At 43.2% G+C, this 26,616-nt stretch overlaps 1 protein-coding gene across 1 annotated transcript in view; it reads right to left on the bottom strand.

The window, feature by feature from the left end:
* The window catches only part of eif3ea (eukaryotic translation initiation factor 3, subunit E, a), a gene marked incomplete at its 5' end in the record, with an annotated part of 73,931 nt that extends 49,158 nt beyond the window's left edge, over window positions 1-24,773 (bottom strand). The window contains 6 exon segments of the mRNA XM_083637877.1: window positions 10,267-10,371; window positions 11,490-11,532; window positions 19,523-19,609; window positions 19,611-19,629; window positions 20,007-20,124; window positions 24,684-24,773. Coding sequence (XP_083494003.1) covers window positions 10,267-10,371; window positions 11,490-11,532; window positions 19,523-19,609; window positions 19,611-19,629; window positions 20,007-20,124; window positions 24,684-24,773 — 462 coding nt within the window.
* Window positions 24,774-26,616: the final 1,843 nt, after the last annotated feature.

Here is a 26,616-nt window from a genome sequence, read left to right as displayed (position 1 = left end):
GGTCCTCTCCTTTCTGGATGTCGTGTACCTGGAGTTGTCAACTGCCAGCCAGAATCAACAGTGCAAGTGAATCCACCTTGATCAATTGGCAGAATGTTGCTAATTAAATATTGGGGCAATTTTTGACCCCGGATCATGGTTTTTAGGGGCATTCTGAGATTTCTTGGGGGCATTTTTGCCCTTGCCCCTGGCTAAATTCCTACATTGCATGGCACACATAGCTGACGTTAGCTCCCTCCTTCCTTTTGGGCACAGGTATAGGATGCTAACCTGACGCTGCCAGATGGATGTAAGTTCGTTCACATTTGTTTCACAACCAACATCCATCTGGGTTTGGCCAAGCTACCTTGCTGAAGAGGGCGGTCACTTTTTTCAAGCTACTTGGCAGGTGATTGGATGAACCGTCTGTCTGTCACCGTCTGGGCGTGCCAACACCAACCAATCAGATCGACTTGCCTTCATGACGTAGCAGCGGCAGCGCCTGGTAAACAGCTAGCTAGGACTACAATTGCTAAATAGTTAGCATGGAGGTCGCAGATTTCTGCTGTTTTTGTAAGGTGAATATTGGGTGCAAACATTGACTATTCAATTTGCCAAAACAAAGAAGAATAACTGCAGATGTCTGACTGAGGATGAAGTGCAGGTAGGCCATTTTGCACGTTAAATGTAAATGATTGGATTAACTGATGTTACGCTAACATTAGCAACATTTGCGAGTTAGCTTGGCAGCAGCAATCCACAACTAGCTAGCAGCCGCCCCGGCCTCCGGGCGGGCGCCGCCCGTGCCGGGGGCCCCTCTCCCGGCTGTGGAGACCCAGGGCAGCCACCGCCCACGCGAGGGGCTCTTGGCTTGGGCGGTGGCTGTGCTGGGTGCCCGCGGCCGGGAGGGGGGCTCCCGGCACAGGCGCCGCCCGCCCGGAGGTTGGGGTGCTACGTCTGATGATTGATGATTAATGTTAACGTTAACAGCGATTAATTACTAACACATATCGTTGTTTGTTTCTTCAGGGAACTGATGACACGATATGACACCGAGTGGCACGCACCCTGGACGGCTAACGTCATGGAGACGCAACGCTCTCTAGCCAATATAATGATTTAACGCTACTATTTAGCATTAAGGACTGGTGAATTTTAGCATATCTGTCAGTGGAATGGTAGATGTTTACGCATGACTGGAGAATGTTATTTGCTTACTTTTCTGATAATAAACTAAACGGAGAAAAGACCGTGTGTGGTGTTGTTACTTGTTACATAATCTGCTGGTCTTGAGGCACGATTGGATACAATGATAAGATGATGTAAATTCATAAAGATGTTGATGTCGGATGAATCTGCGAAAGGGAGCTGCTTGGAGCCCAGAGGACGTCAAGGTATCAAGGAATGCACAGAGAAGAGGAAAAACTACACCATGCAGCATGTATTTGGATATAATCTCAAACTTTAAGAATGGTTCCTTGTTTATTTATTCCTAGTATTGGCTCCCATGCCGTTTGTTTACCCCCTATCAAAAGTGCAAGTGCAAAATCTTAAGCTATGTTCTATCGATAAACCAATTTCTTGAGTAACAGCTCCAAAATATCAGACATAAAGGACTACAATATGCTTGTGAGAGCTATATTCACACTTCACAGTATAATTTATGCAAGCGTCATACGGGGGAAAATATCAGATAAACTGATTGTTATATCCTGAGATCTTTAAACTCGCCTGTATAACATAATATGTCACTCGGACACCAACGTGAGTTAACATGGTTTATTAAACAGCAGCCAACATTCCAATCATGCCAGTCATAGCAGAATACACTGCGTTCAGCTAACAGTAAAGGGACAATACATCACACTGATCTTTGCAGTTCTGTGTTGATTAGCTATTCAGTGGCATTTTGATTAACGTTATGATTTATTTCTATTTGGAACAAAAATTATGGTTTAAACTACTATAACAGATTACATGTTTACTGGGCAGTGGTGAGAAGGGCTTTGCGTTTGTGTGACTTGCGTGAATGGCTAACGGCTAGCCATTCACTAGCCTTACAGCTAGCTGATGGCTGCTAAATTCTCCCAGCCTAGCAACGGTCTGAAGGCTATCTCCCCAAATTCTACAACAATGTCTTGTTTACTAACGTTCATAGTTGATAATGTTACAGCAATACAGTTACGGTTTCGTACTCACTGTAAGATCAAGTGTTTAACGTTTATGTTAGCTTATTGTTTTGAATAATGTTTGACTAGCCCACTGGAGCTAGCATCGGTAGCCGCCGCCATGTTGAATAGTGAAAGAAATACAAACGCACAGGCGCTTCTCGGTGGCGTCACACCCGGTCTCGCCTAAGGGCCACCCGTAGCTCACGCTGATTGGGTCGCCTGGTTTAAACCGGTTTAAACTCCAATGTTGAGCCAAATTCAGACAGAGGTGGGATTGTGAATTTGTGGAACAATGCCGCCCCCATATGGCGGAGTCAGGCTAATAGGATGCCCCGCTGTTGCAGGAACAGATACAGCCATTCTTTTGTTCCTGAGGCTATTCGCTGTCTGAACTGTTGGATCGAATAGTAGCCTACTTCATGCCCCCTTTTCTGTTTTAACTTACATGGTTTTGTGTCCTTTTAAATGTACCGGTACTATGTTTTAAGACATCCCTACTTTTTACTGTTTCATGTCTGTATGTTTTTAAATACATTTTTTTGTTATGCTGCACATTAATTGCCCCAGGGGGGATAAATAAAGATTTACTCTACTCTACTCTACCAGATAGGGATGTAACGATAACCGGTTTTTAATGATAACCGCGATAAAATTCTTTATGATAACATACTGTTTCAAATTTTCATTATCATTAAAACCGTGGTACTGTGATTACCGTGGTACCGTGATTACAGTGCTTTGAAAAACATCGTAAATACTGTCCATCATCAACCAAAGTTGGCAACAGTCTCCCAGATGCAAACGTGCAGCCTTGGAGAAATTATTTCAGTGAGTGTATCAATCCTTTTTGGGTCTGAGTTTTCAATATAAAACATTGTAAAATGATTTCAGTGAGTCTCTCAGTACTTTTTGAACATTTTCAGCTATTTTTTACGAATACCGTGATAATACGATAACCGTGATAATTTTGGTCATGATAATCGTGAAATTTTCATAGTCTCTACATCTCTACTACCAGAGTTTATTTTTTTCCTCTCTCTTCTTCAGTTTTTTTCCCATCACTTGGCGCCTCCCCTGAAGCTCTCTCGCGCCCCCTAGGGGAGGCGTGCCTCACAGTTTGAAAACCGCTGCAATAGACCTCTCAATAACAAGCAGTTCTGCTCAAATAGTAGGGGTGGGGGAAAAAATCGATTCACCTAAGTATCGCGATTTTTAATGTCACGATTTTTTGGATCGATCTTTTATTCCAGAATCGATAATCGCAAATAATAATAAAAAAAAAAAAAAAAAAAAAAAAAAAAAATTTTTTTTGGGTGCTTGCAGTCAGGCCACTCACTGAACAGCAGGCCAGGCGCCGCCTACTGGTTTACTAGTGGTTTTATTACTTTATTAGTTAGTCTGAAGTAATAATTACACTTCAGGGTTAAAGTGGGTGCATCTCATTGTAAAATTGGACTTCAAACGGCCCAAATCTGGCTTCAAACGGCCCAAATTTCACGCGCGTTGGCCCATATCGGCCTGGCCTGCTTGGTATCTAATGCCCGGCCTGAATTATGATCCCAGTCCGCCCCTGTTTTTAACTATATCGCCCAGCCCTACTCATGATATATAATATACAGTCTCTAGTGTATGATTCAACTTTTCCCATGTTCTAATCTAGTGTAAAAAAGCAAACAAACTGAAAAAAGAAAAGAAAAAAATAAACAAAAATCGCAATAAATCGTAATATCGAATCGCAATAATCGTAGAATCGCAATACTTAAGAATCGCAATATAAATCGAATCGGCACCCAAGAATCGTGATAGTATCGAATCGGGAGATAAGTGAATCGCCACAGCCCTATCAAATAGTATAGACTACATGTAGCCCTCTCAATAACAAGCAGTTCTGCTCAAATAGTATAGACCAGTGATTCCCAAACTGTGGCCGCAGCCCACTAGTGGGCCGTGGAGGTACTGCAGGTGGGCCCCGAGTGGTCTGCCAACATTCCCGATTTCCGCGGGCAATCAAATGGCTGTAGCAGGGTAATTTTTAAAGCTACAGTGGAGATCCTGTTATCAGAAGAAACTAGAAGACCTAAAGCATCCATTGATACCAAGCATAATATGCTAGCTTCTTGGCAAGGGGGCTAAATAACACTCCAAACATAGGATAGATTTTGGCAAGGGAAAACTATTTCAAAGGGGTCCCTTGACCTCTCAGCTCAATTTATCTGAATGAAAATTGGTTCAATGGGTACCCACGAGTCTCCCCTCTAGAGATAAGGTAGCATTTTTCACAGCCTAGCATTAATAGCTTGTGGATTGATTTCTTGTTTTTGCTCATCACATTTTGTCTCAACAAATGTGTTATGCATGCAAATACTTCTGATGAGTAAGGGGGGAGAAAATGTTGGCAATCTGCTTTTGGGTATTTTGCCAAAATGTTTTTATATGTGGATGGATTATTAATTTCCCTTATGCCCAAGTTCACATGCTCCGTTAATGAAATAAAAATATATAATATAAACTATATAATATCGCCATTTGAGGCAAATTGGAAGAAATTCCGTCAAGGTGCTCCTGAGATGTTGTGTTACACAGCTTGGAAATTGGGTGAGGTCACAGTGACCTTGAACTTTGACCTTTAACCATCAAAATCTAATCAGTTCATCCTTGAGTCCAAGTCGATGTTTGAGGCAAATGTGATTAAACTCCGTCAAGGCATTCCTGAGATATTACGTTAACAAGCTTGAAAATGGCGTTCAAGAGGTCAGTGACCTTGGCCTTTGACCTTTGACCACCAAAATCTAATCAGTTCATGCTTGAGTCCAAGGCGATGTTTGAGGCAAATTTGATGAGATTCCGTCAAGGCATTCCTGAGATATCGCGTTAAGCTTGAAAATGGCGTTCGAGAGGTCACAGTGACCTTGGCCTTTGACCACCAAAATCCAGTGGTGTAAATAGTAACAAAGTACAAATACTTCGTTACTGTACTTAGCATTTTTTTTTGTATCTGTACTTTACTTGAGTATTTATTTTTCTTTCAACTTTCACTTTTACTCAACCACATTTTCATAATAAAATCTATACTTTTACTCTGATACATTTCCCAAAAGCACCTTAGTTAGTCGTTACTATAAAATAAACAAACACCTGGTGTTGTGGCGAATCAGTAGCCTGGCTAGCGAATCCGTGCTTCTGTGTTACAAGTTGCGTTTGCCAATCGCTTACCGTCAGCGCTTCTTCAAGTCTTTTCATCCATGTTACAAGTTCCCACAGACTGAAATCCGACAGTTAATTACTTTAAATTGTCTTTACATTTTGTCCAATGGAACAAAAATGAGGGAATATGCCACCAGAAAACCCGAAAACAAGTGTCTCTTGAGGTAAGCTTCAAATTGGTCAAGCATCCACGGAGCCAGAATGTAAAAGTATAGGTCTTCCGCTTAAGGATTTCAAAATAAAATCCTTATACTTAATATGAATCTTGAGTCATGCTTTACAGCCACAGTTTAATGCCATATGTAATCTTAACATCAAAACAAGTATTTTGATTTTCCGTTTCATTCGTTGAAATTATGTATTTGTTTCTCCAAAGGTGAGAAGCATTTTATTCTGAAAGTAAATTGTGCTATTTCCGTTGCTACTCTGGTGTAACTGTCGCTATTTTGTCACAGCCCAAATAATGTCATGTGTTTCAGAAAGGTAACGTCAGTTTCAATTTCTATTTTCTATAGAGTGATTACATTGATTAACTGTTTATTTGGCCGTGACAATATCCAGGCATATAGCTATATGGAGGAGATATCCATGATGGATGGTGATAATGATGATGATGATGATGATTATTATTATATATTTCCCCTTGATGGAAATATCTCATCGCCATGATAGCCTAAAGCAGGCACTTGTGCCAAAAGCTGCAGTCAGTTCAAATGGCAGACAGGTAAATATGTAATGTAAGCAAACTCACAATAAAGCTAAAAATTCAGAAAATCCGGACCGCTTGCTTTCTTATAAACAGGATTTACTTGTACTTTTACTTTCAATACTTTTAAGTACATTAACTCATTGAGTGCCAGCCACTTTTGGAGAACGGAAGCTCCCAGTGCCAGAGTTTCAGAGCGTTTTCAGTGATTTCTCGAGGCCCACAGAATATTGTGTGATATTACTATGTAAAGACCGAACACGCACAAAGAACGAGGAGACTCTCTTCTATCATCTGCAAAAAAAAGTTTATTGATCCCATTTTCCGTTCTTTAGTTATGAGCCGGAGAAGATAGGCTGTTTTGAGCAAAAAGACAGGTTTCAAATTATAAGCTGAGATATTCAGCCTTTTGTGAAATGCAGCATTTCAAGCACATTCACTGACGCTAGCTAATATTTTCTGATGTAGTGACGTGGTGTAGTTCTGTGGAGCCTGCGTGCCCCACCCCCCTCTCCCCGCCTCAGCTGCAAACTCCTCCCCACACGCACCCAGTCTATTTTTGGAGCCTCCGTTTTTGCGCCGGGCGGCTCCCGGGCGGCTCCCAGCGCGACAAGGAAATGCCAAACGGGACTGCAGGGATAGGTTTGGCCCTTCGGCGTCGGGTGCTGCCTTTCTGGCGGGTAATCGTGTGGAGAAACTATATGCAGACAGACAGAGGCAGAGGAGCTCAGTTGTGTGCGCGGATTGACTGATGTTCGCAGCCCGACGTCAGCTGCAGACAGAGCAATCTATATGGCTCTGGCTGCAGCATGCATCGGCTTCTCTTTGATCACGGCTTTTTGCTGCAGTTTTCCGGACCTTTCTGTAATCTGGAGAGCACTGTCGCCACCTAATGAGTCCGTAAAATAGGTTATACACCTTCAATAGCTCCCATATTTGTACAGGAGATGCCTGATGCTTTGATCCACGTCCCACCGTCAAAAAACGCAATTGACGAACATACTCGTCCTTGGCACTCTACGTTACTAAACGAAATGACGAACATACTCGTCCATGGCACTCAATGAGTTAATATAAAAAAATACTTTTGATATTTAAGTACAGAAAATATTAGCTAGTAGCTACTTTATGGGCTCTATCATTGCAACGGCCTAAAAACTGCGCTTAGTGCCAGGCGCAGCGCAGATTAGTGGGTGTGGACCAGCGCACTCGATATTTTGGTGTCGGCGCTACAGGTGGCCTTAAGCATTATAACCACGCCTTTTAAGCGTAAAATTATGCACAATCTGCTCATTGGGGAAGTGCAGTAAACGAATCACAAGCTTGCCTTTTAAGCTCCAATTCCACGGAGCGATCCAGTAAAGCCAGAAAAGCCAGAAAAGCCAGAAAAGCCAAGCGCTCTGCTCCCCCCCTCCCTTTCATCCCCGTCTGTCTGTCTCCATATATAGGCTATTATTCCATATTATTATGCTTCTCAAACCAATCTAACTACAGTTTAAATACTGCAAGCATGTAAATACGCTACACTATAGCAAGATCAAAGTGAAAAGAATGTTCTAAACGCATTGGCTAGAAAAAGCCTATCCCTATGTCATGATGAGATTAGATTGGTGAAAGTTTGTCCAGAATATCGTTTTCTCTCCACTGCTGCACAGGTAGGATGATGCACATAAATATAGCCTACATTATGTAAAGTCATTGCATAAATGTGTTTTTATTGTAAAAGAAAATGTGAAGTAAGTCGTCTTATTGGAGCGACATCACAGTAGGAAGTCACAGTAGAACCGAGTTACGGCTGTCACTCATCTCCTAAATTACGTTAAATCTGCGAGGGATATATATACCACCAGGATGACATATATGTTTCACATAGGGTTGTGTTTTGATTTCGAGATTTTATTTTGTCCAATATTGAAATGTTCTACATTGCATGTTGTGTTAACATTACTTCATTATTTCTATCTACCTTTCTATCTATTTAGGCTCATTTGGTTGCTATTTATTATCGAAATGTATTAGCCCAATGCATGCTGGGAGATTTCACATGTGTGGCTTTGTGCCCGTCTGCTGTCTGATGCGTGAGGGAGTGAGAGAGAGAGAGTGAGATGGCAGAGGAGAGTCCGCGCAATTACGCACAATAATAGAACCGGCGAACATTTTTTCCATCAGTCATTTCACATGTGTGGCTTTGTGCCTGTCTGCTGTCTGATGCGCGAGGGAGTGAGAGAGAGAGAGTGAGATGGCAGAGGAGAGTCCGCGCAATTACGCACAATAATAGAACCGGCGAACATTTTTTCCATCAGTCATTGTGCCTGTCTGATGAGCAAGAGAGAGGGAGTGACACAGAGAGAGGGGGGACAGAGAGTGAGATGGCAGAGGAGAGCTCCGCGCAACCGGCGCACTGAATAGGCCTGGTTTTGAAAAGCGCTAAGCGCAAAATTAACGCCAGGGCGGAAGATATCGTTAGGCCAGTATTTAAGGCCGAAACGCCCATTCTGGCCTATTCTGGCACTACGCCATGCCTCTTTGGCGTAAAGCGTATTTCGGGGCCTAAAGCCATGTTGCTATCTTCCCGAGGCAGGCGCAAGGCACGTTTTTTTGCGCCAGTTTTTGCGCCTAAGGCCTGTGGGAGAATAGGGCCCTAAGACTTTTACTCAAGTAATATTTTAATGGGTGACTTTGACTTTTACCCAAGCAATTTTCTGGTAAAGTATCTATACTCTTACTCAAGTATGGATTTTGAGTACTTTATACACCACTGCCAAAATCTAATCAGTTCATCCTTGAGTCCAAGTTGATGTTTGAGGCAAATTTGATGAAATTCCGTCAAGGCATTTCTGAGATATCACGTTAACAAGCTTGAAAATGGCGTTCGAGAGGTCACAGTGACCTTGACCTTTGACCACCAAAATCTAATCAGATCATCCTTGAGTCTAAGTCGATGTTTGAGGCAAATTTGATGAAATTCCGTCAAGCTGTTCCTCAGATATCGCATTAACGAACATCGGACGGACGATAGCCAGGCTCTGGCCTGGCTATCGCCGGCGGAGCCATAAAAAAACATATAGGAAAATACATCATCTTAGTCTCGTGTGTTGATCAGAGTTGTGATTAAAGGGTTTGGTGATGGACATCTCTTTAGTCTTGTCACTGGGCGGGCCTCAGTAGACAGCGTATTGATTTGAATGCTGTGGCCAGATAGCTCCTTGTCACGATTCCTGGGCTCATGGTGTGCTCAAGTTATGCAGGGCATCCCTTAGTAAGCCTCAAGAGGGCTACATGTAGTCTATTCTATTTGAGTAGAACTGAGAGGGCTACATGTAGTCTATACTATTTGAGTAGAACTGAGAGGGCTACATGTAGTCTATACTATTTGAGTAGAACTGAGAGGGCTACATGTAGTCTATTCTATTTGAGTAGAACTGAGAGGGCTACATGTAGTCTATACTATTTGAGTAGAACTGAGAGGGCTACATGTAGTCTATACTATTTGAGTAGAACTGAGAGGGCTACATGTAGTCTATTCTATTTGAGTAGAACTGAGAGGGCTACATGTAGTCTATTCTATTTGAGTAGAACTGAGAGGGCTACATGTAGCCCTCTCAGTTCTACTCAAATAGAATAGACTACATGTAGCCCTCTTGAGGCTTACTAAGGGATGCCCTGCATAACTTGAGCACACCATGAGCCCAGGAATCGTGACAAGGAGCTATCTGGCCACAGCATTCAAATCAATACGCTGTCTACTGAGGCCCGGCCAGTGACAAGACTAAAGAGAGATTATGCAGTCTGCCACTGATCACTTGGCCCAGTAAAAAGATCCTACGCAAGTCCTAGAGAAGCAGCCGCCCCCTAATACAGAAGACGTGCAGGGAATTGAACAGGGAATGACGTAAGCTTTTCACATTCAATTACTTGTAAGTGTTCCTTTCCTCCTCGATGCAAGCACCGGCCTTTGGAAGAATTAAAGTAATCTGGCAAACAAAATGTGGTATGCCATTTTAATATGTCATAGTAGAAATGCCTCAGGCTAACATATCCATGAAAATATTGCAATACTACAACCACATTGTTAAGCAAGGCAAGCTGTACGGTTATTACTATAATTATTACCCTTGAGTCTGTCCTGTGAAATAAAAATCTGCAGAAATCACGATTAATGATTATTGTTGTGCTATGTGTGTCTGACAAAGCCTGCAAACTTACCAAGACACGAAAGAAGTAGAGGTACTCTGCAGCACCGGAGTAGTTTCCACACTCATATTGGAACTTGGCATATCTATACAGAGTGTCCAAGTACTCCTGCCGGAACTTCAAGAGAAACACAAGAGTATCAATACCACAGAAAAAAATAAACATAACCAGAGGTTAAGCATAACTCTCCCTCCCCCCAAAGTGCCAGCAGTCTTTTTTGTCATGCATGGGCAGTGTACAGAACAAAGAAATAGCCAACCATACCAGAATACTACAAAAAATAATCAACACAAGTACATCTATTTTAAAGTTCACAAAGCTAGAACATTCCAATTGTTGTGTAACAAACACACCAAGAAGTGGTCATGTGAACTAAATAAGGTGTATGTATATACATGATATGTATGGGATAACATTTCAGGCCTACATGTCTGCCTATATTTAAACATCCTTCCTGTTGTCCAGTTTCTCAGAGCAGTTTGTGCTGATGTCAGTGTGAACAGAGGCTTTTCACTGAGATTCAGTGTAGCTGTAACAGGCAGCGGGTGCTCCAAGCCTGTCCCACAGCAGGCTGTGTCAGTGTGGGGGCAGGCTGAGTGGCCCCTGGCCTGGGCAGTGTGGAGGCAGGCTGAGTGGCCCCTGGCCTGGTCAGTGTGGAGGCAGGCTGAGGGGCCCCCGGCCTGGTCAGTGTAGAGGCAGACTGAGGGGCCCCTGGCCTGGTCAGTGTGGAGGCAGGCTGAGGGGACCCTGGCCTGGTCAGTGTGGAGGCAGGCTGAGGGGCCCCCGGGCTGGTCAGTGTAGAGGCAGACTGAGGGGCCCCCGGGCTGGGCAGTGTGGAGGTGCAGTGAGGAGAGGCTGAGGGCCCCCGGGCTGGGCAGTGTGGAGGTGCAGTGAGGACAGGGTGCAGGTCAACGGGATACCGGAGTGGGAGGGAACCAACGGAGGGGAGGGTAAGAAGCCAAACATCACGCCAAATATAGAACCTCCGGCATTCTTGCGGCTCTATCCACGAGTCCCGAGCTAGTCCGTTTATTCTTAACAATTCACCACAGAATGTAAATGTCCGCAGAATTTCTGCAAGCCATACAAACCCCCAAAATGAGTTAAGGGTTTTGGGAAGTAATTTTGCATTTCCCTGCCCCTCCCACTACACCCCTAAACAACCATGGGTTCACAGAGGAGTCATGGGAAACGCAGTGGAGAAGTGAGATGTCAGCAAAGCAAAGCCAACTTACGTTGTGTTTCTCTGCCAAATAGTCAAACAGCATCCGTCCATCCCTGAAAAAAAAAGCCCAACAGTTCCTGTAGTTAGAAGCCATTTAACTGGAGTCGCCAGTTGGCTGACATCCTGGTCTTTGGAGCCTTATTCAGGTGTATTTTTCCATTTCACATTTAAAGCAAAGTGATGGGCTGTTCATTATGTTTGGTTTGGCTACTACAAATCTAATCCAGGTCTAACAAATGACATCTGGTGAATAAAATCTATCCTGATTTCTCAGTACAGTCTTAGGGGACATTCAAACCAAAAGCGTTTTTGGAGCTGCCAGCGTCTTTCTGCAATTCATTCTCTATGTAAGGACGCGCTAGACGTGCTCCTCTTTTAATGAACGCACCTGGCATTTAAGCGCTGGTGGCATCTGTTGTTTTTGGAGGAGCGCTGTGGGCGTTTTAAAGCTGAAAAAAGTTGAACATTAGAGGAAAAGCGCCCTGCTCGTCATTTCCACTCATCCTACCTTTTCTCCTCCTGAGGGATCCTCCAACCTCCGCTTCTGCCACAATTAGCAATAATCTGGCTTTCATGTTGACAGTGAACAACATCAAACAGACAAAACTAGCTGGCTACCGTCCTTGTGGTCGTTGTGTTCTGATCTGTACTGCACGCGACTACAGGGGAAAACAAACGGAGCGCAAAAAAACGCTCCGTGCGCTGTGTTTTGTGCACAATGGAAGCGCTCTCAACATGATTTTCATAGCGTTCTGACTGAAAAAAACGCTTTTGGTGTGAATGTCCCCTTGACTCTATGGCCTTCTCTCCATGTGATCTTCAGTGTTGGTATTTGGAAATGTATGCACCATTATGAAGTAGGGCTGCTCGATTAATCGAATTTTAATCTAGATTACGATTTGGGCTGTCCACGATTATGAAAACAAGATAATCGACATCAAACGATTTTGCGGCTCTTGTCTCTCTCGTTCTGTCTTGTGTTATAAATCAAGCGCACCCCTTCCTTTGCTCGGCCCTCCCCCTAAGCACACCAGCTTAACCTATAACGTTAGCCCTTTTCAGACAAGTCATAAGATGCTCTACTTCTGTGATCCTCACTATTTTCTCCATGAGAGCCACACTAGCCGGTCAAAGTCAAGAGGAGAGCCACTTTTACCGCAAAACCACACAGCACAATGATGAAACCAATAATAAAAAATGTAGAACCAATGATAAAAATGTTAGAAACAATTATAAAAATCATAAAAACATTCAGACCGACTTTATAATTTTTTTTTTATATATATATATTAGGGGTTTCACGGTACATGTATTCCTTCCGTGAGTTCACGGTACGGGTTTCACGTAACGACACGACAAATACGACAAATCCAGGAGCACCTAAATGCTGTTTGAACGCCATTGAATTGAATTGAATTGAATTGAATTAAACGCCACAGAAGACACACGAAAACAATACAAGGGCCATAGAAATCCGCGTTCACAGAATCTAACGTTTTGTGGAGAGGAAACATTCCCGGGGGTCGCTCCAGAACAGAGAACAAACCACAACAGTATTGAAGCGTCCAGCTGCTCTCCCGTTACCGTCGTCAAAAAAGTGCAGAGCAGTATCCTAATGACTTTTATGACTCAGGCGATAAGCTGTTTTGCAAATTCTGTCAACATCAAGCCAACGATGTAAGCTTGCTAATGTAACGTTCGGTAGCCGCGACAAAGTCCTTTATAGTTGCGCGTTGCGGCTAAACGTTACATAACACTGACAAAGCTGTTAACTTGTAAACCAGCAACTTACATTGCGTGGGATGACAAGCAAGATGCGGTGAGGAAGAGGGGATGACTCCTTGTCATGTTCCAATAATCCATTACGATGACCGAACGTAATCATTATGGTAAACAAAACCCGCATCCAATAACGTTAGCGTACTAGCTAGTTAAGTACTAAGTACGCCCTACTTACTGGGAAAGTGAAACCCACCAGTGTCAGACAGTGGGGGAGGGGTTGGTGGGAGTAGGCTACTCCACACATGTGCTCTGTTTACAAACTTGTGTACAATAAAGATTTAAAGTGGGGGGAAATGCCTTTGCCCTGTCAAACAGCTGGAATACAGACAAAACCTCAAAACCGAGGTACGTACCGAACCGTGACTTTTGTGTACCATTATACCCCTAATATGTATATATATATATATATATGCATGCATGTATGTATGTATGTATGTATGCATGTATATATATATATATATATATATATATATATATATATATATATATATATATATAATATAAAAAACATTCAGGCCGACTTAATAAAAAACTGATAAAAGTGATGAAAACATTCACACCGACTTGATTAAAAATATATATATGAAAAAATTCTGATGTCCAGTCTGTCTCTCTCTGGGATGCAGCTCCACACACCTCCAGCTCAGTAAACAGCCTGTGTTTTCCTGGGGCCTGTACTACAAAGCAAGATTAGTGGTTTAGCGAGGTAACTTCAGGTTTAAACCTGGTTTGGCCGTACTACAAAGCAAGTTAACTTCTTACCGACATATATTTCCATAGCAACTTATGCTTCACACTTAACCTGGTCCGCAGCAGGTTAAGTTGCAAGGATAAGATTAGACCTTAAATACACCGCCCACGAACCAATCAAATCAGCAGTTTGGAAAAATGGCCAACCCCTTTCTGGATGAGTTTCCCATCTAGGAAGGAGCACGAATTGTTGAATGTTGAATGAGTAATGTTAATCAATGTTAATGTTAATCAAGGACTAAAGCCTTGCACTTGTTGGCTATTTTAATTAAGCCCTACTTACCACTTTGGAATATGTTTTTATATATTCATTTTTGTGCTTTTAAGTAGCCTAGATACGTTGTTTGATCCCGCTGATCGATTGCAGCTGAATAGTGAGTGGAGAAATATCACTAAACCGGCATAAAAAGGTTACATAAACTCTCCAAAGCGCATGGTGCCGTGTGCGCAACGGAGCTGAGACTGACGTTGGGTTGGAATTGAAATGGTCATAGCCTACATGCTGGAATAGCCTACTACATCTAAGCAATTTAATATGGGATCACCTGCACACAGGCGATCCCATATTAAGATGATTCATATCTAGGCTACTCCTGCATTTTGCAGCTGCAACTCTGTTGCTTTTGGCCTGTATGATTCGATTGAACTTCATATTTCCAGCATCATTATATGAAATATGGAGATATTACATTACATTTACATTACATTACGTCATTTGGCAGACGCTTTTATCCAAAGCGACTTACAATAACACATTTTTTGTCAGCAATAGAACAATCAACTATGGAGCACAGTCTGTGACAACTACAGCTTCTGAAGGAACAGTGGTACAAGTTTAGGTTAGTGGTACAAGGTTGGTTAGTTTTTTTTTTTTTTTTTTTATATAAGGAAAGAGAGAGACGAAGTTAGATCAAGGAGGGCCCAGATGGAGCCTGAAAAGGTGTGTCTTTAGTCTTTTCCGAAAGATCGGCAGTGATTCAGCAGTCCTGACCGAAGGTGGAAGCTCGTTCCACCATTGAGGTGCCAGGGACGAGAAGAGTCGAGATCGGGATGAGCGACTTTTGAGCCCCCGTAGCGCAGGAGGGGCGAGGCGACCTGCACTGGTGGAGGAGCGAAGGGAGCGGTGAGAGGTTTGGAACCTGACCATGGATTGCAGGTACCGGGGAGCAGACTGGTGTACTGCCCTGTAGGCCAGTACCAGTGTCTTGAATTTGATGCGGGCCAAGATGGGAAGCCAGTGGAGCTCCTGGAAGAGGGGAGTGACGTGAGAGAATTTGGGTTGGTTGAATATCAGACGGGCTGCAGCGTTCTGAATGAGCTGAAGCGGTCGGATGTCGGTGGCAGGTAAGCCGGCCAGAAGCACGTTGCAGTAGTCCAGGCGGGAGGAGACAAGAGACTGGACCAGGAGTTGAGTCGCTTCTCTTGTGAGAAAGGGACGGATTTTGCGGATGTTGTAGAGAGAGAACCTACAGGAGCGCGCTGTAGCAGCTATGTTGGCAGAGCAAGACAGCTGGTTGTCAAGGATCACCCCAAGGTTCTTGGCTGTTTGGGAGGGAAGTACAGTGGTGTTGTCAATGGAGATGGAGAGATCTGTAAGAGGGCAGTCTTTTCCTGGGAGGAAGAGTAGCTCGGTCTTACCAAGGTTGAGCCTGAGGTGGTGGGCAGACATCCAGTCGCCAATGTCTTTGAGGCATGCAGAGATGCGAGCCTCGATTTGCGTGTCAGAGGGGGGGAAGGAAAGGAAAAGCTGGGTGTCATCAGCATAGCAGTGATAGGAAAAGCCATGAGAAGAGATCACATAGGCAAGAGATCTGATATAGAGAAGGAAAAGTAAGGGGCCCAGGACTGAGCCCTGGGGGACACCGGTGGTAAGAGGACAGGATCTGGAGAGGGACCCTCTCCATGAGACCTGGTATGAGCGATTCGAGAGGTAGGAAGCAAACCAGGAGAGTGCAGAGCCTGAAATGCCGAGGTCAGACAGAGTGGAAAGAAGGATTTGGTGGTTGACTGTATCGAAGGCAGCAGACAGGTCAAGGAGGACAAGAACAGAAGAGAGGGATGAGGCCTTAGCAGTGTGAAGGGCCTCTGTGACAGCAAGAAGAGCTGTCTCAGTGGAGTGAGAGGCCTTGAAACCGGACTGCAGAGGGTCCAGGAGGTCATTTTGGGAGAGATAGAGAGAAAGTTGTTCGGACGCTGCTCGTTCGAGGGTTTTGGAAAGGAATGAGAGAAGAGAGACAGGTCTGTAGTTGTGAATAGCAGTAGGGTCAAGGGAGGGTTTCTTAAGCAGAGGCTTGACTCTTGCAGTCTTTAGAGCAGGTGGAACAAGACCAGAGGACAGAGAGGAGTTAATGAAGGTAGTGAGGAAGGGAGATATGTTAGGTGAGATGGTTTGGAGGAGAGAGGAAGGGATAGGATCGAGGGGGCAGTAAGTGGCTCGGTTTGAGCTGATGAGTTTAAGCACTTCATCAGGAGAGTGCGACTCTGCTGACAATAAGTGTGACCACAAAATAGGCTATTTTTTATAAATGAAATCTATGCCCGCACGTACCGTGTCGATTCAGTTCAGAAGCATTTATTTTATTTTATTATCATTCTTTTTTTTATTGATTAGCCTATAGGAATTATTCAATCAGTGCGACTAAACACATTGATTTTATTTTATTTTATTTTATTTTATTTGACGGTTACAAATTGAAATACAATATACTGAACAAAGTACAGACACGGATCATTATTATTCATTGAGCCTAAATGGTCTATAGCTACATACGGATTTTGGACTGAGATAGATTACACATTGCTTCCACAAAAGACTGTAGATAGAGAGCTGTAGATAGCCTACGAAACCGCTCTTCAAAGAAATTACTGGTGTGGATAAAAGTGGTCACTTTAGACAGTCATTCGGGAACAGTAATAATATCCAACGCAGATTTGCATTTGCGGTTTCATTCAATGAGGAAATAGGCGTGTCTTGCGCTGTAGGAGTTGGAGCAGTCCATATTGCACTCTGATTGGCAGTTGTTAAAAACCACGCCTCTTTTGCGGGCACGAGCTCCAGTGCACGGGCATTTTTATGTGCACGAGCTGAGAGCTTGATTAGAAAAACCTGGTTCGAGTTAACGAGTGGCAATCGACGTTCGTAGTACAAGTTAACTACAATCGAGCTGATCTGGTTTAGACAAACCAGATCAAGGGACAGATCCTGGATCTTCTTATACAACATTCGTAGTACAGGCCCCTGGTCTCCACACCTTATTTATGTTGATGCTCCACACCCAGCTCAGTAGGCTAAACCAGGGGTTCCCAACCTTTTTTGTGCCAAGGACCGGTAGATAGATGAAAAGGAAAGTCACGGACCGGTTGTCAATTTTAATATATACAGTGTATATATATATTATTTTTATAAACATAGGCTATAATATTATAGGCTGTGTGGTAGTTGAAACATAGTTTCAAGTTGACGTTTATTTATGTTTGTAGTTTGTAAAAAAAAAAAAAAAAAAAAAATTGGACCGGGTTCGCGGGCTGCGAGCCGCCAATGAAAGAGTTTAGAGCTGCCATCGTCTCGCGAGCCGCGCATCGAGGATCTAGGCTCTACTTGAACAGTGTTAATTCGGATAAATTGGCTGGCTCCTCTTCCTCAAACCTGGAGCAACCCACCATCAGCTCAGCGATGAAGAGGAAGAGTCGCGACCCACGTACAACAACAATCACTTGAACAATGTTCATTCAGATCCTAGTCTCACCTGGACTGGAGCTGAGCAACTCGGCAACAGCGTTTAAGAGCTGCAACGCACTGCAACAGAAAAAGTAAACAATCTGCGTGCGGTAAGTGAGCCCCTGTGGCCGCGGCGGGGATTCTGGGCAAATGTTGACATGTCTAAAAGTTATGCCTCTACGTTTTTATGTGTTTCAGAGCGTAGGTAGGCTATGCAATGCTGTGAGAAATATACAATAAGTTGCTGCTGTATAAATGAAGGTTTTATTGAGGAAAAAACGCATTTGGTTTGGTTTGGAAAATTTAGTTATTTTTAATTACAATTACTCGATTGATTGCTCGTTAACGTTACCAATGATCGAGTTTGGAATTTGTGGAAAATGTGCATCCCTAGTGCATCCCTATTATCCATGCTCTAATGGTAATGCAAAACATCTCTCCAGTGTCAAAACTAGTTAGGCCCTAGATGAGAGAACTGCTGCTGAGATGTCCATCAAGTGTCTGCCCTTCACACAAAAGTCTGCACAGCATTACTGCCACCTTCTGCACCAAACAAGTCAAGGAAGCACAGGCAAGATGCTGGGACAAAAACCTTAAAGTGGTTTTCATTACTTCAACAAATCCAAACAAATTAGAACACAGTTTACTCCTAATCCATAAAGTGTTTCTAATAATGACAGATTGTTTATAGATTAGGCTATAACATGATTGAGTATGATGGCTTGGCTTGGCCTGAGATTTCTGGCTTCAGTTGCTATCCAAATAAAGTCTGGTATGGCCCATATTTGCTAACTGTTCAATAAAAAGACTAACCCTAATAGGCTCTACTGCACTGTAAAATAATTTGTATATCAAAATCGGTCTGTATTAACCCAAATGTACAGAGCTAAGGGATTCAAATATCTAACCATTTGTCATTTCCAGTACTGGATGATCCTCTGTATAAATCCAGAAATCTTGTCAAAAACAAACAACTGCATCAAGCATAACTTAAACTGATAGGTCACAATAGTTGAATTAGACCGTTGCTTGTCCTTTGGCTTAAGACAACATTCTTCAGTGACCCCAGATGAGTTTCCTATTGTTTTACAAATCCATTGGTATCAAAAACAATTCATGTGCTAAAGACAGAAACATGACTCTTCATCCAAAAGAGAGATTTCCCCCAACTGCAAACTGACAGCAAACTAACAACAACACAGACAAGAGCTAAGTCTACGTTGCAATTATCAGGCTTCACTTCTCACATAACAGTTCAACGGGAACCTCTGCAAAACTTTGGCTTAAATAAACAAATGTCTACACAACTCAGCAACAAAAAACAACAACAACAAAAAACTGGAAAGAGGATCAAAATAAAAAATGCTTTTGATTAACTGTGCTCACTCTCGCCAAGAAACAAAGGAAAGGATGAAGACTGAATATGACAAAACTATTTTAATCACCGCAGACGACAAAAGCCTTAATAACGTTAGCCGCAGCATATTGTGTCTGTCTCCTTTCCCTTCTGCATTTGCTGACTTCGCTCAATGAAACCCTCCAAAGACAGTTGGGAAAGTGGTTGATTCTTGAATTACAAAATCCCCTTGCGATGCTGCCATGCCATAAACCGTTTTCACTAATCCTAGAATCATTCAAGTAAGACCACTAATAAATCTAACGATCTTATTAGCTGCAATACGCCTAATAACATCTAAAGATAGAGTAATGTTTCGGGATGTCTTGGCAAAAACAAAAAAGCTGACGACTCTCGAGTTTCAGTCAATATACTTGATGATGATATTGTTATTCACCTGGTGGACTGCATCTGCCTTGTGGTCTCTTGGTCCTCAAACATCTTCACGATAGGCTCGGTCTCAGACTGGAGCTGCTTAAGCTGCTGTCCTCTTCTCCCTTAGAGCTGAATGACACAGGAAGGATACAGTGTTTGTTTTTATTATGGCAAAGGATAAAGAGTGTTTTTATTGTAGCAACACCATAAACCAACCAGTATATAGTCTGTGCTCCACCACTGAACTGATAAAATCTTATTACATAGTTGATAAAACAACCATTATAGCCACTCAATATTGAGTGGTGTAGCACAGTATTCCTGCCTGAAGCCTATCAAGCAATATTAATATCTTTCTTGGTGGCGATGCATGTTTTATACATTTTGCGTGTGCTGGGGGGAAAAAGATGGGGGGGGGGGGGGGGGAGTGTGTACAGTAGCTACTGAGCTTCGTTCTCAGGCATGTAACGTTAACATGTAAAGAAGCCATTAGACACAGCACTTACTGTGGGGAATCTCCTTCTCAAGGAAGAGGTTTTTGTACACATCCATGGCGAAGTCCACCATGTTGGTCTCACTAAGTAGGTCCAACTTTCCATGAAGCAGCTCCTTCTCATTGTAGATCTGACAGAGGCAATAACAGACGATCGAGGTGAGGTGGATGCTCTTGTATGATATTCTCATCTTACCAGGGGCCGGTTGCACCAAGTGGTCTTAACTAGGGATGTTCATCAGTTATCGAAAATCGATAATTGATCGTTAAGGAATGGAATCGATCATGTGGAATTCTTATCGATTATTGTTATTATAAAAAAAAATTTTTTTTTTTTTTTGCGGACTAGGTTTGGGTGGAATTCGTTCCTCCTCGCCCCACTCAATTGCACAGCCGACTAACGTGAGGTGGATCTTCATATAGTCTCTAGTTTTCTGGCTGGGCACGGGCCTTTGTTTTAAACATGGGGAATTCACACCGGCATGCGCCGGGGACAGCAGAGTGTTGGAGAGGAGACACATTGAAATAAAGAGTTCATTGAGGAGAACACGTTGTCTTTCGTATTTTCTGCCATAGGCATTCATTTTGTAAAAAAAAAATATATATATATATATATATATATATATATATATATAATTATTATTAATATGATCGATAATCGATAATTGATCGTTAATTTTCCCCGATTTTCAATTTTGGACATTTTTCAAAATGAACATCCCTAGTCTTAACTATGCCTGGTCGTAAGACCAGTCTTTAGAGTGGATTTACACCTGTTGCACCAACACGGCTTACATCTGGTCTTAACTACGTGGGTCGTAGCAATGCGCGACCATGTGAATTGCCAGGGAATGCACCCTGATTGGATGATGTTGCAAAAATGTGCCTCGCGACCTGCTTGGAGCGTCACTGTGCCACTACGCTCTCTCAGCCACTACTGTATGTGCATCACTACACCCTCCCTCATCCCATCCTCCCTCGCTCCGGGGGAAAAATGGCGGTGATTGAGCCAGACAGACAGTCTGAATGAAATTGAATGTAACGTTCCCAATTCTATGTATTAAATTCTAAAAAATTTATGGCAACATTTGGGAAGGCTAAGCCACACAACTAGTTAGTTATAATCTAACATCGTGCTTCAAAGACGGAGAACTGGCTGTGTTACGACGATGACGGTAAGGACTCAAAAAGGTCTCCGCGGAGATCTCTGTTACAGGCAGGCCTCCTCCTCCTGACCAGGCGTAAGAGTTACGCCTGGTCGTAGTGAACAGAAGGCTTAAGCCGTCTTGGTGCAACCGGCGTAGCTGTTAGGTCGTAAAGTTACGACCAACTTAGCTTAAGACCAGTGTAAGACCAGTTGGTGCAACTGGCCGCAGGTGTTTTAACTCAGCTACAAAGAAAGATGTGTTTGCAATCAATTTGATTATTAGAAACAAGGCAAAAACTATTTATTGGGTTAGAATTGATGCCCCTTGTTCCACCTGGTAAACTGCAGCAACTCCTCACAGACATGGTAATTGTATCTGCCATCCATACCCTAAATAATATTGGTGTTCGTAGTACTGAGAACATAAAGGGTGACAAGGTGCCAACTCTCACTCAATGAGAGTGAGACACCCATGCACACTCTCTCACATACATTTTTATTTTTGGTCCCAAGATGAAAACGTTTGGGAACTCCCTATACATTCAGGCAGTGTCTCATCATAGACACGTGGTCAATGGGGCAGCGTGGGGGAAAATCCTCATGTTTCCCCCCACGGCCACGCACACACCGACTGTATCTGTTGGCCCAAACATGTATCTTTCCAAGTTTGTGCCCTCATTTTAAAACATAACCAGGTGCCCATGCTTGTTCATATTGTGTGGTATTCATATTCTACCACTAGTTTCTCTGGTTTTGTATTAACTTGATAATTTATTCAGATATTACTTCTATTTTGATAGGTCTGAGACACTAAAGGGGGGGGGGGGGGGTGTTGGATGATGGGAGCGACTTGCAAAGCATATCTTCTTATCTTTTTTATCCTGTTTTGAAAAAAATATGAGTACCGGTAATATGTGAAGTGTATATAATAAATGCTACGCAATAAATATACATTAGCAAAAAAGAAAGAAAGAAAAAGTCTTGTGAAAAAGGTGTTGGTTCATAAGGCCACAGGGAGGTCTAACGTTACCACGAATAATGCTCATTTTATTATGAACAAGAATAGGTGTTGTCCTCCCGGAACAAATCTCACTCCAAACTGAAGTCAAAAGTTGGCAGCCCTAGACAATGTTACTGAACAACGAGGAACATGACAGGGTTCCCACAGCTTCTTCAACATCAAATTCAATGACTTTAATGATGTAATGCCATAATTGCAAATGATGAAAATCCACCGACTGCAGCGCTTGTTTGACAATATTTTGTTTTCACTTGTCGAGAGCTGTCTGGAGTGGCTCTATAACATAAACTCTAAAATAATGCAATATCTATCAAGGTAATTGATATGGCCAAGTAGGCTTTGTTAAATAAAGAAACAGGGGTGACATGATAAACAAAATAAGAGCAGACTGACTGGGCATGTAATCTGCTGTTAGTCTATCTGGTTCCCAATTTGTCAAAAGGGCGTGTGGGCTCATTCAGACTACATTTAAAGGCGGAGCATCATTGATAAGAAAACAGAGGATGTGGAAAATAATTATGATATTTCAAGTTATTTTCAGTTGCCTCGTGCCAGAGATCACTAGCCTATATTGCCAGTTCTAAGTGAAGTCCCTATCTATCAGCATAGATTGTGGGGCGGCTTTAGCTCAGGAGGTAGAGCGGGTCAGCCAATGACGCAAGGGCTGGCGGCTCGATCCCCGCTCCCTCCCAGCTGCCGTCGTTGTGTCCTTGGGCAAGACACTTAACCCTCCTTGCCTCGTATGATAGACCCTTCTCACGGGGGCCATTTTGTGTCGAGAAGCCAGGGTAAACACAGATGCAAGCAAAACACTAATGAGGGTTTCCAACTTCCATGATTGGGATTTGGAAACCCTCATTAGTGTTTAGCTTGCACCTGTGTTTACCCTGGCCTCTCGACACAAAATGGCCCCCGTGAGAAGGGTCTATTGGCATGAATGTAGACATGAATGATGGTGGTCGGAGGGGCCGTTGAGCGCCGATGTGTGGCTGCCACGCTTTCGAACCACCGGTACGAATGGTGTGAACGAATAATGATTCTGTGAAGCGCTTTGAGCACTTGGAAAGGCGCTATATAAATCCAATCATTATTATTATTATTATTAGAGCAAATTCAGTCCAATATTTTCACGGGCAACAAGTTAATTTAACAAGCTTCAGTTCAACCAGTCACCAATGTTGCTCAGTTATGAGGTGAACAACTGAGCAACGGTGAATGGACTGGTGGCATAGAGCAGTAGGTGCATGGTTTACAGTGCTGAATCCTTTTGAATTTGCGGATCGAAACCCGCAGCCAGGTGAGTCGTTTTTTTATTATTATTTTAGCAGTGATCACTGCTTTGAAAAGGTGTAATCATGCAGATCACCAATATACTCGTGTCGATCGCTATGAAAGCGGATTTTAACATTTTAATTGAATTGAATTCAATATTTTAACACCAGGAAGTAGGAAGAGAGTAGGTGTTTTCATTCCAACACCACAGTCACACCCACCGCCTATCCTGTGTTTATGAGTTTATTTGTTGGACAGGCACAGTGGAGATTAAAAGATGGTAAAAAGCAAAGAAGGGTCGTTTTCATCCGCCGGAGACTTCAGCGTTTCATTGTGGAGTTGTGGTGAATCTGCGGACAGAAGTGCACAACAGCTGCTGCAGGAAGTAAACAACAATCACACGCACGCGTATGGAGACAGGATAGTGGAGCGACCAGTTAGGCTGTCACACCGGCTAACGTTAGCTGGGTGTCGGGCAGGCCCTGCTTGTTTCTACTGACACAGATATTGATCTTTATAATAAACATATTCCACCTAACGTTATTTACTGATGCTTCCCAATTGTTGCCGTACTACCCAATCCAACCCATGGATTTGGTTAAAATAGGTTAAAGCAGCCAGCTGCAAAGCTAACTGTTAGCATTGCGTTCAGGGACAGAAAATACGAACGTTTTATGGCCCTGTGTTTTCCAACTGGGCGGCAACATTATTGGCCCTATTCAGTAGCTTGCTTTAGGGAACACCGCCCGCCGAATGTCTAACGCTACATCCTATTACTCCGAGTTCTGAAACGAGCGCTCCTACAGTCAGCTGAAACAGCGCCAGGATGAATTAAACAGTGTCAAACCTAAATCACAACTTCCGGTCATGTATTTTCAGAATTAAAAACTTACTGAAATGCCATGCACAATGACACAGCTTACTATCGTTTGTGTATACTTTTCACCTGTATTTCACTCCATGTATAATGTTACAACTCTACTAAATATTATGCTATTATTTGGTTGTGCACAATGCATTCCAATGCATACTTTCGATGTTTTTTTTAACGGTGACTTTCTTCACTTTTATGTTGAAAGCAGAATCGCTAGACTTCCGGCTCTATTCTGGCTGGCTTGACGCTACTGCAGAATTGAGACTGTCTCTCTGTCTCTCGCACATGGCTTTCAGGGCTGGATAAAGACCATCTACGTGTCCCTACAAATAGCACAGAACACACTGAAAGCTTTACAAGTAAATACGGTGCATACCTCTTTGACAGACAGGAACTCCAGCAGAGGAAAAACGAGATGCCGGTCCAAAAAGTGGGCAATTCTGGTGGTGAGGTCGTACTCTGCCATCTTTACCTCGAGGAAAGGAAGCGGATGCAGCAGAGTAGGGAGGGAATGACCAATCAGCGACCGCCTCAGCATCCCCAGGATAATGGCATTAAAGGGCTACTAATACTAATGTATCAATCATTGTTTTGTTATTTAGAAGCAAAACAAAGCCATAACCACCTTATTCATATAAAACATTTCAAAACACATCTACAAACCACTTTCCAAAGGTTAAACAAGTGCAAACTCAATTATTTTTAATACCATGATTAAATAGCCTAAAGGTGAAATAAGTGAGTGTCATCAATGTAGGATTTTTGAATGGCATCAATGGCATCAATCAAACCATCTGGATACGTGTTGCTAATGATGTCACTTCTATTGTGACATCACCGCCGTGGTAGTCTCTCCCCTACCCAGACTCATTACGTTGAATCGCTGTGCTCCGCGTACTACATAAATGAGTCACGCCACTTCTGGGGTTTGAGGTCAGGTCTAGGGGGGTTGAAACTGAATGAGTGACAGGTCGTAGCAGCAATGAGAGAGCGGTTGGGAAAATGGACTGGGCCTCTCTCCTGTCGTCTGATCGCAAAGTCGTTACTGATTGGGGAAGACTGAATCCACCACTGGCCAATCACTGGCCAAGTGAACGGTTCACTTCCAACCCCAGCTGGCTGAGGGAAAGTGTCCCAGACCCAGATAGAGATCTGCAGCATGCAGTAACGTAGTGTATCAGCGTAAGAACTCTCATGGGTCTGGCGTTGAGACTACCACTGTGGTGACATCCAGCTACCGTTTCGGAGGCCACTGCTCCCCCTAATGATGTCACTCAGTATTGTGACAGTAACTACTGATGATGTCATCGATATGTGCCATCACCGATGACATCACTGCTCTCTAATGTTGTCCCTAGGAGGTATGACATCAGTGCTCCTTGATGATTGGTGATGATGTCACTAATGCAGAAACTCTGACCTGCGTTTTTTCATGCGATTAATTCTGAGAACGCCTCCTCGACTCTGATTAGCTAAATGGACGGTGACTATCCGTCGATCCGATACGTCCATGATCCATCCAGAAAAAGTTCAGCCCTCTTAACACGACAGCTGTCTTGAAAATGAATGGAAGTCAACAGAGAAATGTACGCAGACAGACAGACACCACGGATCAGTGTGGCCACCCCCTTAGAGCGGAATACGGAAATACTGTGTCAGAACTTCTGACATCCGACTTTCAATGAAAGGCAGCATTACTACTGAAGTAGGAAAAAAAATTGTGGGCCGACCAACCAACAGAGTGATACAATCTACAACTAAAAGCAAGGTAACAAAAAGCAGGGTAAGAACCATAAAATAGAGATAAAATATAATTGAATAAAACCAGAGATGTGCTCGATTCTAGGTTGGAGACGATGGGCACACTTGGGCACACTTTGTTTTGGTTTTGACCAAATTCATGCATGTCAACTCATGCCATGTCATCCAGACCATCAGTGGGTGTAAGTTAAGTTAAGTTATCCTTTATTTATCCCCATGGGGAAATTCATCCTCTGCACTTGACCCATCCTCTACCAGGGACCTTCCTAGAACTAGGAGCAGTGGGCAGCCACAGTGCAGCGCCCGGGGACCAACTCCAGTTCTTTTGCCAGTGCCTTGGTCAGGGGCACTGACAGGAGTATTAACCCTAGTCTTTGATGGTGGGAGGAAACCGGAGCACCCGGAGAAAACCCACACGAACATGGGGAGAACATGCAAACTCCACACAGAAAGGACCTGGGACAGACCGGGGTTCGAACTCGGGACCCTCTTGCTGTGAGGCAACAGTGCTAACCACTGAGCCACCGTGCCGTCCTGCTATAGCATCA

The sequence above is a fragment of the Poromitra crassiceps genome (genome assembly GCF_964638095.1).
Source record: "Poromitra crassiceps genome assembly, chromosome: 1".
Lineage (NCBI taxonomy): Eukaryota > Metazoa > Chordata > Actinopteri > Beryciformes > Melamphaidae > Poromitra > Poromitra crassiceps.
The sequence above is the reverse complement of the archived record's forward strand: the minus strand, read 5'-3'. Positions and strand labels throughout refer to the sequence as shown.